Source organism: Xyrauchen texanus, chromosome 5, assembly GCF_025860055.1.
Source record: "Xyrauchen texanus isolate HMW12.3.18 chromosome 5, RBS_HiC_50CHRs, whole genome shotgun sequence".
NCBI lineage: Eukaryota > Metazoa > Chordata > Actinopteri > Cypriniformes > Catostomidae > Xyrauchen > Xyrauchen texanus.
The window spans coordinates 34,165,611-34,181,469 of record NC_068280.1 but is presented as its reverse complement, the minus strand read 5'-3'; the positions used below and the strand labels follow the sequence as shown (position 1 = coordinate 34,181,469).

The following is a 15,859-nucleotide window of genomic DNA, read 5'->3' as shown; positions in this document are numbered from 1 at the left end:
TTAGGGTAGATAACTTCTAAAATGCATTTGGTACTGATTACAAATTACACAGTATAATAATTTAGATAAGACTTTTAAAATTAATTACAAGTAATTGATTTTTCTAATATGATAATGTAATCAATTTTACATGTACCCTAGCAAAAACTGTCTTTAAATTGACAGAGTTAAATTCAGAATCTGAATTGCTTTTCCCAAAGCTGTCTCACAAAGGTATTCAACCAAGAGATTAATCCCTGACTGACAATGTTCTTTACTTACTTAATCTCAGTTTTGTGTGTGTGTTGTAGTGTAAACTGGAATATAAAGCCTGCATCTCTGGGAAGCAGATTTCTGTGAAGTGTCCAGGACAGTGTCCCTGCCCTTCAGGGAGTCCTGTGCAGAATAGAGGTACACATTGATGCAGTTAATTTCTTTAAATCCCATATGGAATATATGGATATGTCACTGTCCAGGACAGTGTCCCTGCCCTTCAGGGAGTCCTGTGGAGAATAGAGGTACACATTGATGCAGTTAATTTCATTAAATCCCATATGGCCATATTGCACACAGACAGTGTAAACAAACATTGGCTGTGTTTGGAACTTAATACTAGCATACTGCTTAGTACATAATGTGCAGTAAACATTGTAAACTGCCTACTGGGTTTTGAAATGGTATGTGAAACAATATGCAATGATAACATATTCAAACCGTATGTTATTATTATATTGCATGTTTCATTCAGTGAATTGTCATTTTGGAAATAATCACAGTTCTTTTGGAATATTAATCCAGTTTCAGTTGTTCGCAATTAAATGTAATCCTGCATTGAGGATAATGTAAACGTGTGGCTCACTGTCCTGGGCGAAAGGGGGTCAAGGCTCGAGACTTGACCCGACCTCGATTAACCCCCCAGACGTAGATTAGTTATTGATTATTGATGGACAGATAAGACGAAAAGGGAGGTGGGGGGATGCCAGAAGACTCGATGTCACATAGAGGTAAGCAGCTGTTTATATACTCTTATTCTGGTAGTGTGATTGGTCAGATTAAATGACTTGCTCCTCCCAAACCTTGTTAAATTAAACTCCATTTCAGTAGTTTGCAAGTAAATGTAATCCTGCATTGAAGATAGTGTGAACGTGTGGCTCGCTGTCCTGGGTGAAAGGGGCTCGAGGCTCAACCCGAGCTCGAATACCCCGCAAAAGGTGCCAGAAAATGGGACAGCGAGCCGTTGTCTGTGGAGCATTTGTATTGTTTAACGAATGAGGCAGCGAAGGCAGACAAGGAGAGCGGATCTATATGCAGCTTAACTTTATTTAAACAAACAAACAAATAAACACAAAGGAAAAACCCACAATGGGAAAACAGGAAACTTAAACACGATGAAACAAAACTGAGAACTCGGGCAGGGAACACATACCAGGCTTAACAACATTCAACGATTGACAGAGGGGAGTGAAAACAACCGGGTTAAAATACATGAACATGGGAAAACGGGAGCCAATGAACAAACAGTACTCAAACAAGATGACAGGGTAATAAACAGAAACCAATGGCAAACTACAAGGGTGACAAAAGTGAAAACTAAGGAACTACAAAAGTGACAAAAAGGACAAACAAAGGGCAACAGAGACAAGACAAGGTATACATAACATATTGACACAAGACAAAGTATTTTACGATGTTTCTTATACCCCCAAAAAGAAGCGTGAAACAATGAAGTGCGTTTGAGGGATGGGGGTGGGTGCTTGCTGAGCCCAGTGTGAGGTGGGCAGAGGTGCCAAAATATGATAGAAAGAGTAGGGGCCGCTTGTGGAGGTAGCCTCGCACTAGGGTCTGTTTGGGGTATAGGAAACTGAGAGGTGTAGAATAGGTAGAGAAGGACAACAAAAATAGGCTGCAGCACAGAAGAGACAGTGGTGGTTGCAGCTGCAAGGAAATGAGCTCTGCAAGAGCTGAAAAGCACCAGAGGGATCATTACGCCCAAATGCAGGGGCCGCCCCCGGGGTAAGACATGGTCGCCCCGGATGGAGGCATGAATCTTAATCACCTACAGGCTTGGTGGATTCAACAGATGAATCTGTGCAGCGAGCAGGCGAACCGAGAGGGAAGGGGCACAGTGGCCACTCGAGAAGGCAAGCTAAACCTGCGATCAAACGGGGGACCTCGCAGCATTTGACCAGGCGAGTCCTCCCGAGCTTCAAACGGGAGAGCCCACGATACAAATGGGAGAACCCTTGTTGCAGTTTGAGCAGGACAGCCCTTGATGGATTGTGCTAGAGGAGCCTGCCATGCCCAAGCAGAGACGTGAATCCTAGCCACTCGGGCAGATCATCCCAGAGTGTAGACGTGAATCCTAGGCACTCAAATATAACCTAAGCCTCTCCTCCTGACAATGAGGGTACTCAAAGCATTCAAACAGGGGAGACCTCACTGTGCTTCAACCAGGGAGCCCACAAATAAGCAGCCCAGTAATCGTATTTGGTGCTCGGGCAGGCCTTTATGGGCTGCTGTGTTTGCGGCACCGATGCGAGAGTTTATCTGAGATGCCGGAATTGTGCAGGACTGATTTTAGGTGTTTTTGAAACCAGAATCTGGAAACTTCTTGTTTTTTTTCATCTACGAAAAGTGGATCATGAGGGGTTCTGGTTAGGGACCATCTGTAATGAGCATTCTGAACAGCGAAGGAAGCCAAAGAAGGCAAGGATGAACATTGCATCTAGTGTTTTTGAGGGGTTTGGAGAAATGTAGGTACTTGGGTTACATAGGTAGTAACATTTGATGATTCCTGGATGGAGGTTTTTGGATTGATTGAGGTGTGAGGTGAAGGAGGATGTGGAGAGGAGAGAAACATTGGGAAATGGAAGAGCCTGTGTTTTTGTGTGAAATGTTTATACTGTGTATAGGCTAAGTGAGACCCTGCGATACAAAAGGTTGGGTGTTTGAGCATGATATTTTACGTGAGGGCATATAGAAAGCTATATTCAAATTAAATAGATTGATACAGAGTTGCGGCTTGTGTTGAACTGTTTAGGGAAGACCTGAAACGGCCCAATTGTTGTCGATCACCAGGTGGGTAATGCTTAATTTGAAATTAATAGCATAATATAGGTTACGGAGCCATGTAATCTTAGACACATGGCCTGAAAGACTTGCCTTGGTTGTGGCACGTGAACGATGCATTGCGCTGTTTGCGGGGTAGCTGGAACATATGTGAAGCAATGTCAAGAAACATGCTTGCATGTGCATACGAACTACGTCATATAAAGTTGACTTGTCATGAAGTTAGAAGGCACCTGAAACAGAATGCCTAGAGGAATACCATAGTCTGATGTTTATTAACTTAAGCGTATGGTTTAGAGCTTTGTAGATTGTTTTCCAATGTAATGCTAATCATTTCATAACTGTATTATTGGCACAGGGTGACTCATCTTGATTTGACGAGGATGTATGAAATCGTTGGGAGTTTGTGCCTGAGAGTTGGATTTAATAGATACTATAAGAGCACCGCTTGCAGTAGTGTGGTGAATAAAACGACTTGTTTATATTAATGACTTGTAATAAATTCTACAGAGAAACTGAAATATGTGAGTATGAAGCAAAGTGCATAGCCGAATCATCCAAATCATCCATGATTGTCATGTTGGGGAAAACAGAATCGCTGAATGGAGCACGCCCTAAATGAGCTGCGCAGTGTTGGAATGATGCTTGAATTAAATAGTTAATCTTTTGTTTCCCTTGTGATCAAATGAAGCTGTGATAGAGCTCAAGTGGCATGAAGCCGGAGCAGTGCCCATTCTCGGAGGCAGGCTTATGCGATGGACTGCTGTGGGTGGAAATTTTAGATAGGACATCATGTGCACAGCCGTAGGGAGCTGTTTTGCATGTATACTGCGTCGAAGTTGTAGTCTGCAACAGACCACTCCGGGTGGAAAGTTAAGATCAGAGAACATATGAGCAATCATAGAAAGATGTTTGACATGTATACAGTGCCGAAGCAGCCGGTTTGCAGAAGCAACTTCATGCTATAATCTGCTTTGGCGAATAGAGAGAGTAGAAAGTATGACAGAATAAAATATAACACTTAACGTGGTAGCGGTCTATACTGAAAAAACAAATGAGCTGCTGTGGGAAAAAGTAAAAAACACTGCATGATTTCATGTAGCCTAATCCACCAAATGAATCCAAAAGTAAATCCAAGAAAGAGAGGCTTGTTTGACTGGCAGCAGGCCCCAAACAAACCAGTAATCCTCCAGTCTCCTTTGATTTTTTTGCTACCCCCAAAATGGCAGCCCCATTGTCCTTCTAAAGCCACATAGGCATTTCAAAATAAGAGTCCATCAATAATTAATTAATTCAGACCTTTATAAGGAATCCTGTTTTTTTTTTTAACACACCCGAACTCTATATATGATTTTGAAGAAAAGAACTAGGGCTTTCAAATTATATAAATCTATGTATGATTATTTAACACTAATCATCCTTTATAAATAAGATTTAACACAGCAATTTTTACAAAGATCTTCTCCGGCCATCATACTTCATCAGACAACTGCATTTTCAACCATTTTATTTACAAGCTAGAGGGTAACTTAGAGTGTATGAAATATACATACTTTTGTGGGCAATGTGGAATAGTAGACAGATGTTTAAATATAATCTATTGTTTAAAAGTTATGACCATTCTAGTGATTAGTGGGAAAACGGAATAAAACAAACATTTAGATTGTTAAGATACATTTCACATGACCGCTCCTCAAATACTCCTTTTGAGCACCTGTAATAATAAATTGAGATTGCATCTGAAATTGAAGGACACAAACTCTGAAATGTACATTTTCTGTGTTCAATAAAACACACACTTTATGTAATTTGAACATTAGAATTATACACAAATTACACAGTAAAACATACAAAATCAAACTTTTGAACTTTCTATTGTAAATACATTTATAATAAAGAGTGCAGGAACAGAATATATATATAAATTCATAAATACTCAACAACTGCAATACCTGTGGAGAGAAGAGGGGGAGAAAAGAAGAGAGGGGAAGAACAACATCAGTAAACACAGACCAACCTAGGCCTGTTCACGAAACTGGTCACACTCAGCTGAGTGCCAAGACTGAAAACAGTTCCTATTGCAAACCAAGCAAAGTCTTATGCCATTATATTCCAGCATGCAACAAGCTACTTTAGTTTATTTTCAGTCCTAATTTTCCTATAGCATAGCCAAAATCTCTTAAAGGCTTTTCAAATGTAGGGACATGGGCTCTGTGGAGTGACTACAGGCTTTAGTGTTTACAAAGGGAAACTTGCCTGAATATCGATACCTCCCTGCTGATGAGCCAGGTTTTCTCTGAAATCTATCTGGGTTAAGTTCAATGGTCTACGCTTATCCCCTGGTGCCGCATGAATGTGTTGCCATTCCTTAAACAAATTAAACTATTGATGACGGCAATGTCTACGAAGTGGGAAAAAGAGTTTACTGTAGGACTTCTTAAGATTTTATTATTTGGTCTGACCTATCAACACCGCCCATGTTTTTGTTATAATCGCTGATGACAGTGGGCTGGAGGGCTACTTCTTTTGTCCAGTTGCCATAATTTTTTACAAACCTAGTAATTTCGGTTGAGCCATTTGCATTGTGGAAATTGGAGAGGCATGTAACTGCACGCATGTCCTTCCACTGAATTACAAGTATATTCCCCTCAATCCTACACCTATGTCCACAAGCTGTCTTGTGTTCCCATATTTTGATGTCTTTAAATTCTGCAGGAAACAGTTTACGATTCACCCTGCATGTCCTGGTCTTTGAATGGCTGCAGTAATGACTCAACTACATTGGTGGCCAAGTCAGTGACACGCCCATCATGACTATCTGTGCATAGTTTATCGAGAGTATACCCCAAGTCTGATGTTGCAATTACCCATAATTTAAAACTCCACCGAGTTCTAAAATCCTGACCGAACTTTAGACTTGACCATATGTTCTATTGGGAGATTTTGGTTAGGCTGAAAGAGCTGCTGGCATTTTTGTTTGAGGTGGCCCATAAGAAAATGCAACTTCCTAAGGCGATCCTGATAATCCTTTATGGTAGGGTCTACAACATGTAGAGCTGCTAAAAGAACCTTGTTGCGGTCATGCAACATAAATCCCCTCACCCACGAGCCCTGAAGTGACTTGGTTCACCAATTAAGATGGTAATCAGGGAGAATTGAAAACCCCATGTAAATGAGCAACCCAAGAAATTGGTAAAATTAATCGGGGGTCACCTCCATCCAAGCTCCTTGGTAGCTAGAATATGACGGACAGTTAAGTACGAGCTCCCAGCCCTGATGGTTTGTAAAGCTGCATATCTCAGCAATTACAGCCCGAGTAAAAAACAGCATGAAAGAGTACATTTCTCACAACATCATTTTGGAGGTTGACCGCACAGCCAATTCAATACCGAATGGACGGCAAGGCTTAAATGGGAGAGGTTTGGTGTCTGTGAATTGATGTCAGAGTACGAGGGATAAGAAACAGAGTCAGGGAAGCTTTTATGCTTTCTAGCTGACTTGGGACCTGTGCAAGAATGGCTAGCCATACCCAAAATAATAAGAGTAACAGTGTTAGTGTTACTGTGAGTATCAGTCATATGAGAAATAGAAACAAACACATACACTTTCATGCATACCCAGTTGATGGTCTTGGATGGGGATCAGGTTCCATCTCATCCTCCATATCCTCGTGGTCCGGGTGATCCTGCAGTAGTTCCCGGTCCAGAAGATCTTCCTCCTGTGTGCCCTCATGAGCCTTGTCCTCCTCTGCTATGAACCTAAGCTCATCAGCAGTCAGCTGCCTCCTCATCTTGAGGGTGCGGAGCAGGGAGCCATAGTCTCTATCCATCTCTAAAACAGAAAAAAGTACAACAATTGGTAATTGGTTCTTCATAAATCCATACACTGAATAGTCACCAAAGGCTTGCAGACTAACCAGAATGTTCAACTGCTGACAGCCCTCTCACACTTTCCTTGTGAACAGGAAGCTACACAAAATCTAAATGCAGTTCTATCGGCAAGACACACAGGCTTGAGTGAAGTTTGAGATGCCATTTATTTGATAGATGTAAAACGGGAGGTGATGTCTCTCTCTTTGGCGTAGGCCCCGTCCGGCAGTCCGAGGTAGTTGTACCCGGAACCGTCATGTCCTGCCAGAGATAGGAGGCAGGGGCAAGGAGCCTACCCCCCTGCGGGACAGGGCTCAGCTGGTGGTGGTGGGGAGGTGGAGGTTGCAGTGTTAGCACACCGAAACAGCAATGTGATAGATTGTGAGCGGACTTATAAAGCATTGGCTTACGTGCGATTGGCTAGGAGTTACCCAGCTAATGATGTGATGATGTGCACCTGCTGGTCTTCCCACTAGAACTACGCTCCACTTCCATTTTTATCGGGAAGACACGCAGGCTTGAGTGAAGTTTGAGATGACATTTATTTGATAGATGTAAAACGGGAGGTGATGTCTCTCTCTTTGGCGTAGGCCCCGTTCGGCAGTCTGAGGTAGTTGTACCCGGAACCGTCATGTCCTGCCGGAGATAGAAGGCAGGGGCGAGGAGCCTACCCCCATAAAGAGAGAAAGTAGTATACTACCCCCAAAAGAGATGATCCAGTTTGGTACGAACCAGGTCTTGTGTTGGGCGTTCATTCTGGAGGAGGAATTAAGAGATGTGAGCGTCAGAATTTGACGTGAAATTTGCAATACCTCTGGCGTGGTTGTGTGAAGCCTTTGCGATAGGAAAGCAGTATTTATTTATTTTTTTTGAGTTTGAGTTTGATTTCATCCCTGTGCATTTCCTCTTTGTCCTCAAGTGTGATTTTGGGCACTCCGTCGAGAGCCCCTGGTTGAGCAGAATCTTTGCTTTAGGCCGGCATTCCTGTGCAGTGTCTTTGTTGAAAGATAAACGACATTTGATATGAAAAGTTGTTTGAGGCATCTTTGCCGAGGGGGACAACGTGTGTAGAGCCATACGATAATGTCGATGTTGCGTGCAGTCTCTTCGTTGAAGACATTTGATATGTAAACCCTCCGGCGAGGGAAAAGTTGTTTGAGGTATCTTTGCCGAAGGGGACAACGTGTGTAGAGCCATACGATAATGGCGACGTTGTGTGCAGTCCCTTCATTGAATAAAAACAACATTGATATGAAAACCCTCCGATGAGGGAAAAGATGTTTGAGGTATTTTTGCTGAAAGGTGAGCAACATGCGTAAAGCCTTACGATAATGGCGATGTTGCGTGCAGTCCCTTCATTGAAAGAAAACAACATTGATATGAAAACCCTCCGACGAGGGAAAGTTGTTTGATGGTTATCTTTGCCAGAGTGAACAGCATACATAACGCCATACGATAATGGCGATGTTGTCGTGCCATACCTTGTTGAAAGCCATCTCGTTATGGTGCGAGCTTCCAGCGAGGGCGGCTGGTTTGAGCAATACCTATGCGAAGGAACTGTGCTTGAGATTATGGAAGCCGCGAGGGGGATATAGTTATGTGCTGTCCTTGTGAACGGTGAGCTTGCTTGAGGGTGCCCATCGAGCTGGTCTGTGGAACTCCTGCGAAGCAAGGGAGGGGGTCAGAGACTACGTTGAAAAACCCGGGAATGTGTCTGGCTGGGATGATGAAGTTACAGGAAATGCTCTGCCATGTCAGACTTCTCATAGGGGACATGATGTTTCGAGGAGGGCCAGATTTTATTGATTGTAGAAACGACTGCGGAATTGTCGCATGACTACGATGTGTTTGAGTTTCTGGAGGGAACCCATATGACGCTGGCCGTGATGATGGGTGTGGAATAAGAAAGGCCTATTTGAAACTTCTTTTGTAGATGTAGCTTGCTGTGTCATCACGGAATGAGGCTGCAGTGGTTCTGGGAATGTATTTCCTATTTCTGAACTCAAACATATATTTTACCCCATATAGGGTAAAGAACCATTTCATTGGAGGGTAGAGGGGAAGGTTGTTTGCTGGACCGTATGATGAAGTGCTGTATGAATGGCGAGGAAGGATTTGAAGCTTGGGTCTCTGTGTCATTTCTTTCTTCCCTCCGCTGAGCCACATCGAGACTGGGATTGTAGATCGAGAACATTTGTTAAATACATTCAATTATGAAATATCTAGCAATGGGATTACTTACGAAGAGAGCGTCTGGAGCGTAGGAAGCTATATTGAAGAAAGTATAATTCTGGCCATTCCCCGGTGAACCATGGTCCTAGACGGCAACCCCTGAATCCTATGGAGGGAGCCATGTCCGAGAAATAGGGGCGTGTCATCCTTAGATTCTCGCCAGCCATCATCGATTGGTGGGTAGGAGTGGCTGTCTATGGAATGAGCTAGTGTGAGGAGGCGGAGTGTCCTTGAGGAATGATAAGCATGGCAAAATTGAGGAGGCCTGATGGGGCTGGAGATTGCGTTAGGAGACCCAAACTGACCAGGGAACGACGTGAAAATAGACCTGATCCTATCATGTTTCTTTAGGGGGGAAGCTTGCATGGTTAGAGAATGTGTGTGATGTCTAGAATTCTAGAGACGTGGCTCGTTGTGGGTTGTTTTTTTTTCTCTCTCTCTCTCTCTCTCTCTCACTCTCTCTCTCTCTCTCCTCCGTCTTATTCCTCGAGCTGGAGCAAATATGGTGAGAAGAATAATGTTTCAGCTTCATGAGAGTTTAGTTGTTGGCTATAAAAGGAAAATGAGATTCATATGTACTCCCGGCATAGAGCCCTGAAGATGCAGTGGACGGTTTAGTTTTTGAAGGAGGTGTGCCCCAAAACATATGAAAATGTGTGCATGTTTGTGCAAATCATCTTGCACGAGACTACTTTGTGAATGTGTGTCGATATGAATCGGGATCTTCAAGAATGTGATTCTCGAGCATGGATCAATTCCGGCTGTTCATGTCCCACCTTTACGACCTGAAGATGCAGTATCGCACTTTATCTTTTGTGAATATTTGCAAATCTCCTTCCGAATGTGTTTGATAGCTGATTCGATGGCTGATGTGCCAAGTTACCATTGTCTCTGACATATTCCGGAGACCAGATACACGCACGCCTAAACATGTATGGCTGAATTCCGACATTTACGCTGTCGATCATATTGGTTCTGATTAGATGTTGCTGTAGTGGTCTGACCACGATGAGTGAATGATTTGTGAAGACATGCCAACGAATTTCTGCTCTTTGATGATGCCTGAATGATAATAAAATGGAAGTATGCCATGAGATGGGAATTACTCGCTGTATGACCTGATCATAGCTAAATGCGTTACGCTGGTGTTAGATAATCTGATGAATAGGGGAAGCGGTGCGGAGCCTACCGCTAGGGGTCAGAGGCGTGCCGTAACAGTGGTGCTAGCGATGAGAACATGGAAGTACGTCTGGAGTAAGAAAATGCTGCGTTTATGGATGTGTAAATGCGCCCTTGGTGGCGCTCTGGGAACCTCATCGAATGTTGTAGTGAACAAAGTAAATTCTTTCACAAGGCTTGGTGAAGGCTATATTAACCCGTTGATATGCATTTGTTTGCACACGGGAGTGACGTCACTCTGCTTACGTTTAATATATTTGCATTCTGATATATGCATGCATGGATATGCGATTAATGTTAACAGATTATACCTCTTTTCGAAGGTCTAAGTGTTCGACGTTGATATCCGATCTCTGTTGCATGGTAGCAGTCCTCCAGAAACAGCAATTTGTTTATTTGTGCCGGAAGTGCGAATGACAACATGCAATATCAAAAACGGGACTTCATACCTTATTATGAAATAGCGATCGCCAGATGAATCCAGTTCGGCTTGCTTGGGTCAATTGTCCGTGACAGAGTTCATTCTATAACGTCCAGTAGCACTTTTGTACGCAATTATAAATCTTGATATGTTCTCTATGTTTACATGAGATCTCGCCTGGAAGAATTACACTTCATCGTCGTTCTTCGACAAACTATGCAATCTGAGCAGCATTCCCGTTGTAAAACTGTATATTATCTTATATATGAAGTCTTCTAAACAGAATGAGCCCATATCAAAGTCCAAAACTTTGTTGTTTTTGTAGAGATTGTAGTTTTTTGCTTTAAAATAACAACATATATTAATTCTGAAACTTGAGAAGTGAAGCCCAAAGTGTATTCTTTTGAAAGATACTGTGTCCATACTCCAGGGGAGCCAGTAGATACAGCCATTTAAGTTGGGTATGTAATTTACATGGTTTGTGCTCGGGAAGGGGGGGCGCACATCACCAGGTGAAACTGTGATGTCATGCTCCCTCGGAATGCTCACATCATGGGCTCGGTCTTCCTAGTGAGTAGGGCATAGGGATGATGAATTGGATTGGAACGCACCCGTTACGTGATTTGGGCGAAGGCGGCCGCAAAATGGGGGAATCTTACTGAATGAAGTAATGAGAGCCTGTATGATAAGCGTTGACTGTACATGATGATATGCCTGAATAATTATCTTAATTCTCAACTGGTTGTAATGCTCGGGCATGCTGACTGTGAATGACAAGTGAATGAACCTTGACCGAGTTGCCCTCATGAGATTACGCGATTGCCTGCCATTCTATGAGAGTGAATGCGCTGTTGACATGAAATACTGGCTTTTGATGTTGATGCGAATGCGTTATGATGAACAGGCAGCGTTGTAACTTTGTGATGAACAGGTAGCATGGCAACGGAAGGTCTAGACCCATGACTAGATCTGAATGCATTTGATGGATATGAAAATGACTTAGCTTATTTTTGATGGAAGCCTGCTGCTGCCTGGGCCGATGATTTTGCTGGATTCGCGGGGTGCACGCTCCTTCCACGCCGGTTCGTGCAATGCGATTGAGAGAGATCTCCTGAGTGAATGAGATATGGGTGAAGATCCGGGTTTGCTGGTTGTTTACTCCCTATGGGTTTGATGTTGGCAGAAGTTGAGATGATTGCAGTGTTAGCACACCGAAACAGCAATGTGATAGATTGTGAGCGGACTTATAAAGCATTGGCTTACGTGCGATTGGCTAGGAGTTACCCAGCTAATGATATGATGATGTGCACCTACTTGTCTTCCCGCTAGAATTACGCTCCACTTCCATTTGCTGCAGTGTGTGGAGTTCTTGCTTTGGTCATGTCGAAAACAGAGAGTGAAAGATTAGTGCAGACAATTTTGAAATCTACTACAAAATTTATTTCTATGTAGAATGGGTGATTCTCTCTAAACCTGTCAAAGAAATTTCATATTTAACGCCAAATAAATACATACATTATATATATATATGTTGGATATAGATAATTAAGCCTAATTTTAGGACAATTATTTCCACTATTTTCAGGACACTTTAGCACATTTTACCCCCAAATTCTCAGTAGCATAACTTGGCAGCTGAAGGTTTATTTATTTATGTATTTATTTTACTGTGTGATGGATGGGTAAGGCTATCTGCTACATTATAGAAAGATATCTACCATTTTTTATTGTGTGGGAAAATCAACAAGCTAGATAACTTATCTTACTAGCAGGCCAGTTAAAAAAAAACAAAAAACAGCATCTGCTCTCTGCCTCACATTATCTTCAGGTGGATTATTCACAAGTGACAAAATTGGCAAAAAAAGTTATTGATATTTAATTAAAATTTTACATAGTATTGCTAGCTAATGTTCATTTAGCAAGTTTCACAGAAATGTGCTAAAAAATAAAGGCTAACTGCCTGTCCCATGAACGCCGTCATTTTTCCAGAAAGAAACTTGCGTTACTCCTACAAATAAATGCTTCATATCTAAAACATTTGGACTTTAAGTTGCCAATATTGACAACACATGTTAAATAACCCTGAAATATCACCTTAGTTTTCAATTTGAAGCAGTGAATCCAACGCTGGAGGTAATCTCCCGGAGCATCCTCTCTGGCTCCGCTCAGGCAAATGGAGGATGATCCAGATGACAATACATTTATTATTCACGCCCAGTAACCCCTTAACCAATCATATGTGCCTTTAGCTTATGATGTCATGAGTATCTGGCAGTTTTCATAAATAAATGTGTGATTGGACGGTGAAGATATTGAGACAGGAACCATGGGAATAATTGTTCCCAAATTTGAACGCTGTGGCTGGAAAGGGTTAAATGAAGCTTAACATTGTCTTTGTGTTTGTTTTTGAGTTCCCACATTATGCAATTGACTGGCATGTCTTATGGACAATATTAGGTCAAAAATGGCAAAAGAGAAACAGCTTTGGAATGAAGGCTATATAATGCTTGAAATTCAAGAAACTGAAGATTTCATACGAAGGTGTACACTATAGTCTTCAAAGACAAAGGACAACTGGCTCTAACAAGGACAGAAAGAGATGTGGAATGCCAGATGTACAACTAAACATGAGGATAAGTATATCAGAGTCTCTAGTTTGAGAAATAGATGTCTCACATGTCCTCAGCTGACAGCTTCATTGAGCTTCATTCTACCTGCTCAGCACCAGTTTCATGTACAAAATTAAAGAGAAGACTCAGGAATGCAGTCCTTATGGGAAGAATTGGAAAGAAAAAGCCACTTTTTATACAGAAACACAAAAAGAAAATCTTAGAGTGGGCAAAGAAACACAGACATTGGACAACAGATAATTGGAAAAGAGTGTTATAGATCTTAACCCCATTGATCTTTTGTGGGATAAGCTAGACTGTCATTTTTTTATGAGAACTCTATAAAGTAGTTTAGTAATTTTTTACATTATTAATGTCCTGATTATACATTGTGATCAGTTGAATGCTACTTTGGTGAATAAAAGTACCAATTTCTTTCCATAAGAGCTAAATTTGTACATTATTCCAAACTATGTAAATATTACATTTTGTACAAACCACAATTCAAATACATCAAATAATTAACCCTTTTTTTGGGGGGTTAATGATTTGGTGTGTGTGTGTGTGTGTGTGTGTGTGTGTGTGTGTGTGTGTGTGTGTGTGTGTGTGTGTGTGTGTGTGTGTGTGCGCTTTTGTGCGTGCGTGTACTTTTGTGCATGCGTGTGTGTGTGTAATGCCCTAATTTGTGGCAGTGTCACAGAGTGGCCCGGAGACTACTGAGGGAGATTTCCAAAGACTGTTTTCAGGTTAACAATGTTCACTGTATCTTCTTTGTCATCAGGATGAATCCATTTGACTCAATCATTTATTCGTCCAAGCTTCTTCACAACAGTGCCATCCATTTTGGGGCAAGCTTAGATTAAAAATAATCAGAAGCTTTGGATAGAGGATGTGCCCAGACCCAGCCCAGACCTCAAACTTGAAATTGCACATCATCCTGGTGGGCTAAGTTATCTAAGTTGAGCATTCCGCACAGATCTTTTCACTTCTTCATTGAGCTGGTGTTGTCTTTCCATAACAGAGTAAACTGGTTAATTTGGTTCGGAGAGAGCAGAATAGATGTCAACGATGGCACCGCAGATGGTCGCCTCGGTGTGGAGCTCTCCAATTCTTTTGTTGTTTTTGTTTGTTTGTCCTGTGTTTAGTAATCTTTTTCCAGTAACTTTTACCAGGGACGAACTGCTGAACATTCGGCAGCACATACCAGATTTTTCTGGTTTTTGAATTTTCGTACGTTTTGCTGGACATTTTAGTCAGAGGCGCAGCTGTGTTGTTTAAACGCGCTACGAGACGCAGGCGAGGGAAACGAGCGCAGTGTTCGAGCGGCACTTCCAAGCATTCATCTTGCGAATCTCCGCTCTCTTACCAACAAAACTGATGAACTACATCTCCTCACACGTACTAATAAGGACTTCTCAAACTCCACTGCACTGTGCTTCACAAGAAACCATTCGCATTACATCTGCTGCGCAGACGTAATGTATCGCATCGCGGAGTTAACGGGGAATAGGAGAGGCGGTGGAACATGCTTTTACATCAACAAAAGTTGGTGTACAGATGTAACAACGTTTAAGAGGATGTGCTGTCCTAATCTGGAAGTGCTCTTTATTAACTGTAAGTTAATAACTAATAATAATGAAGAGTTTTCTTCATTTATTCTGGTGTTACATTCCTCCAAACGCATCTGGGAACATAGCGCTGCAACAGCTGGCTGATCAAATCACAGACACAGAACAACAATGCTGGTTGTTCCGGACTCAGTTGTTATTATTCATGGGGACTTTAACAAAGCAAATCTCACACGTGAACTGCCCGAATACAGACAGCACATTACATGCCCCACAGGAATATACTGGATCACTGCTACACAACAATAAAGGATGCATAACGCTCTGTCCCACGTGCAGCTTTGGGAGTCTCTGATCACTGTCTGGTTCATCTTCTTTCGACCTACAGGCAGAAAATAAAATCAACAAAGCCAGTTGTAAGGACTGTAAGTAAGTAAGTAAAGATTATTTATAAAGCGCTTTTCACAGATAAAATCACAAAGTGCTGTACAGGAGGATAAGTAAAAACAAACAGTATAAAATGTATATACATATGTTAGATTAAAGTGACAATAGTTTAAACCCATCAACCAAAAGCCTTCTTAAATAAACATGTTTTCAGAGCCTTTTTAAAAGAGGCAACAGTGTCTGCCAGACGCATGGACAGGGGCAGGGCGTTCCACAGTCTGGGAAAGTAAAGAGATGGACTAATGATGCAGAGCTGGAACAACAAGCCTGCTTTGACTGCACTGATTGGAGTGTTTTTGAAGCTGCAGCTACAGACCTGGACGAGCTCACAGATACTGTTACATTATACATAAGTTTCTGTGAGGGCACGTGCATCCCTATTAGGACATTTTTATCATTGAACAATGATAAACCATGGCTCAGACAGCTTAGTCTTGCCAAAGAGGATGCTTTCAGGAGGGGGATAAAGTCTTGTATTATCAGGCC

The 15,859-nt window shown here is 42.0% G+C and overlaps 1 protein-coding gene across 3 annotated transcripts in view; it reads left to right on the top strand.

The window, feature by feature from the left end:
* LOC127643696 (testican-3-like) overlaps positions 1–15,859 on the top strand; it is a 99,454-nt gene that overhangs the window by 37,932 nt on the left and 45,663 nt on the right. For all 3 annotated transcript variants that reach the window (XM_052126515.1, XM_052126514.1, XM_052126513.1), the window contains one exon: positions 291–390. In XM_052126515.1, the coding sequence (XP_051982475.1) occupies positions 291–390 (100 nt within the window). The remainder of the gene's footprint in view (positions 1–290; positions 391–15,859) is intronic.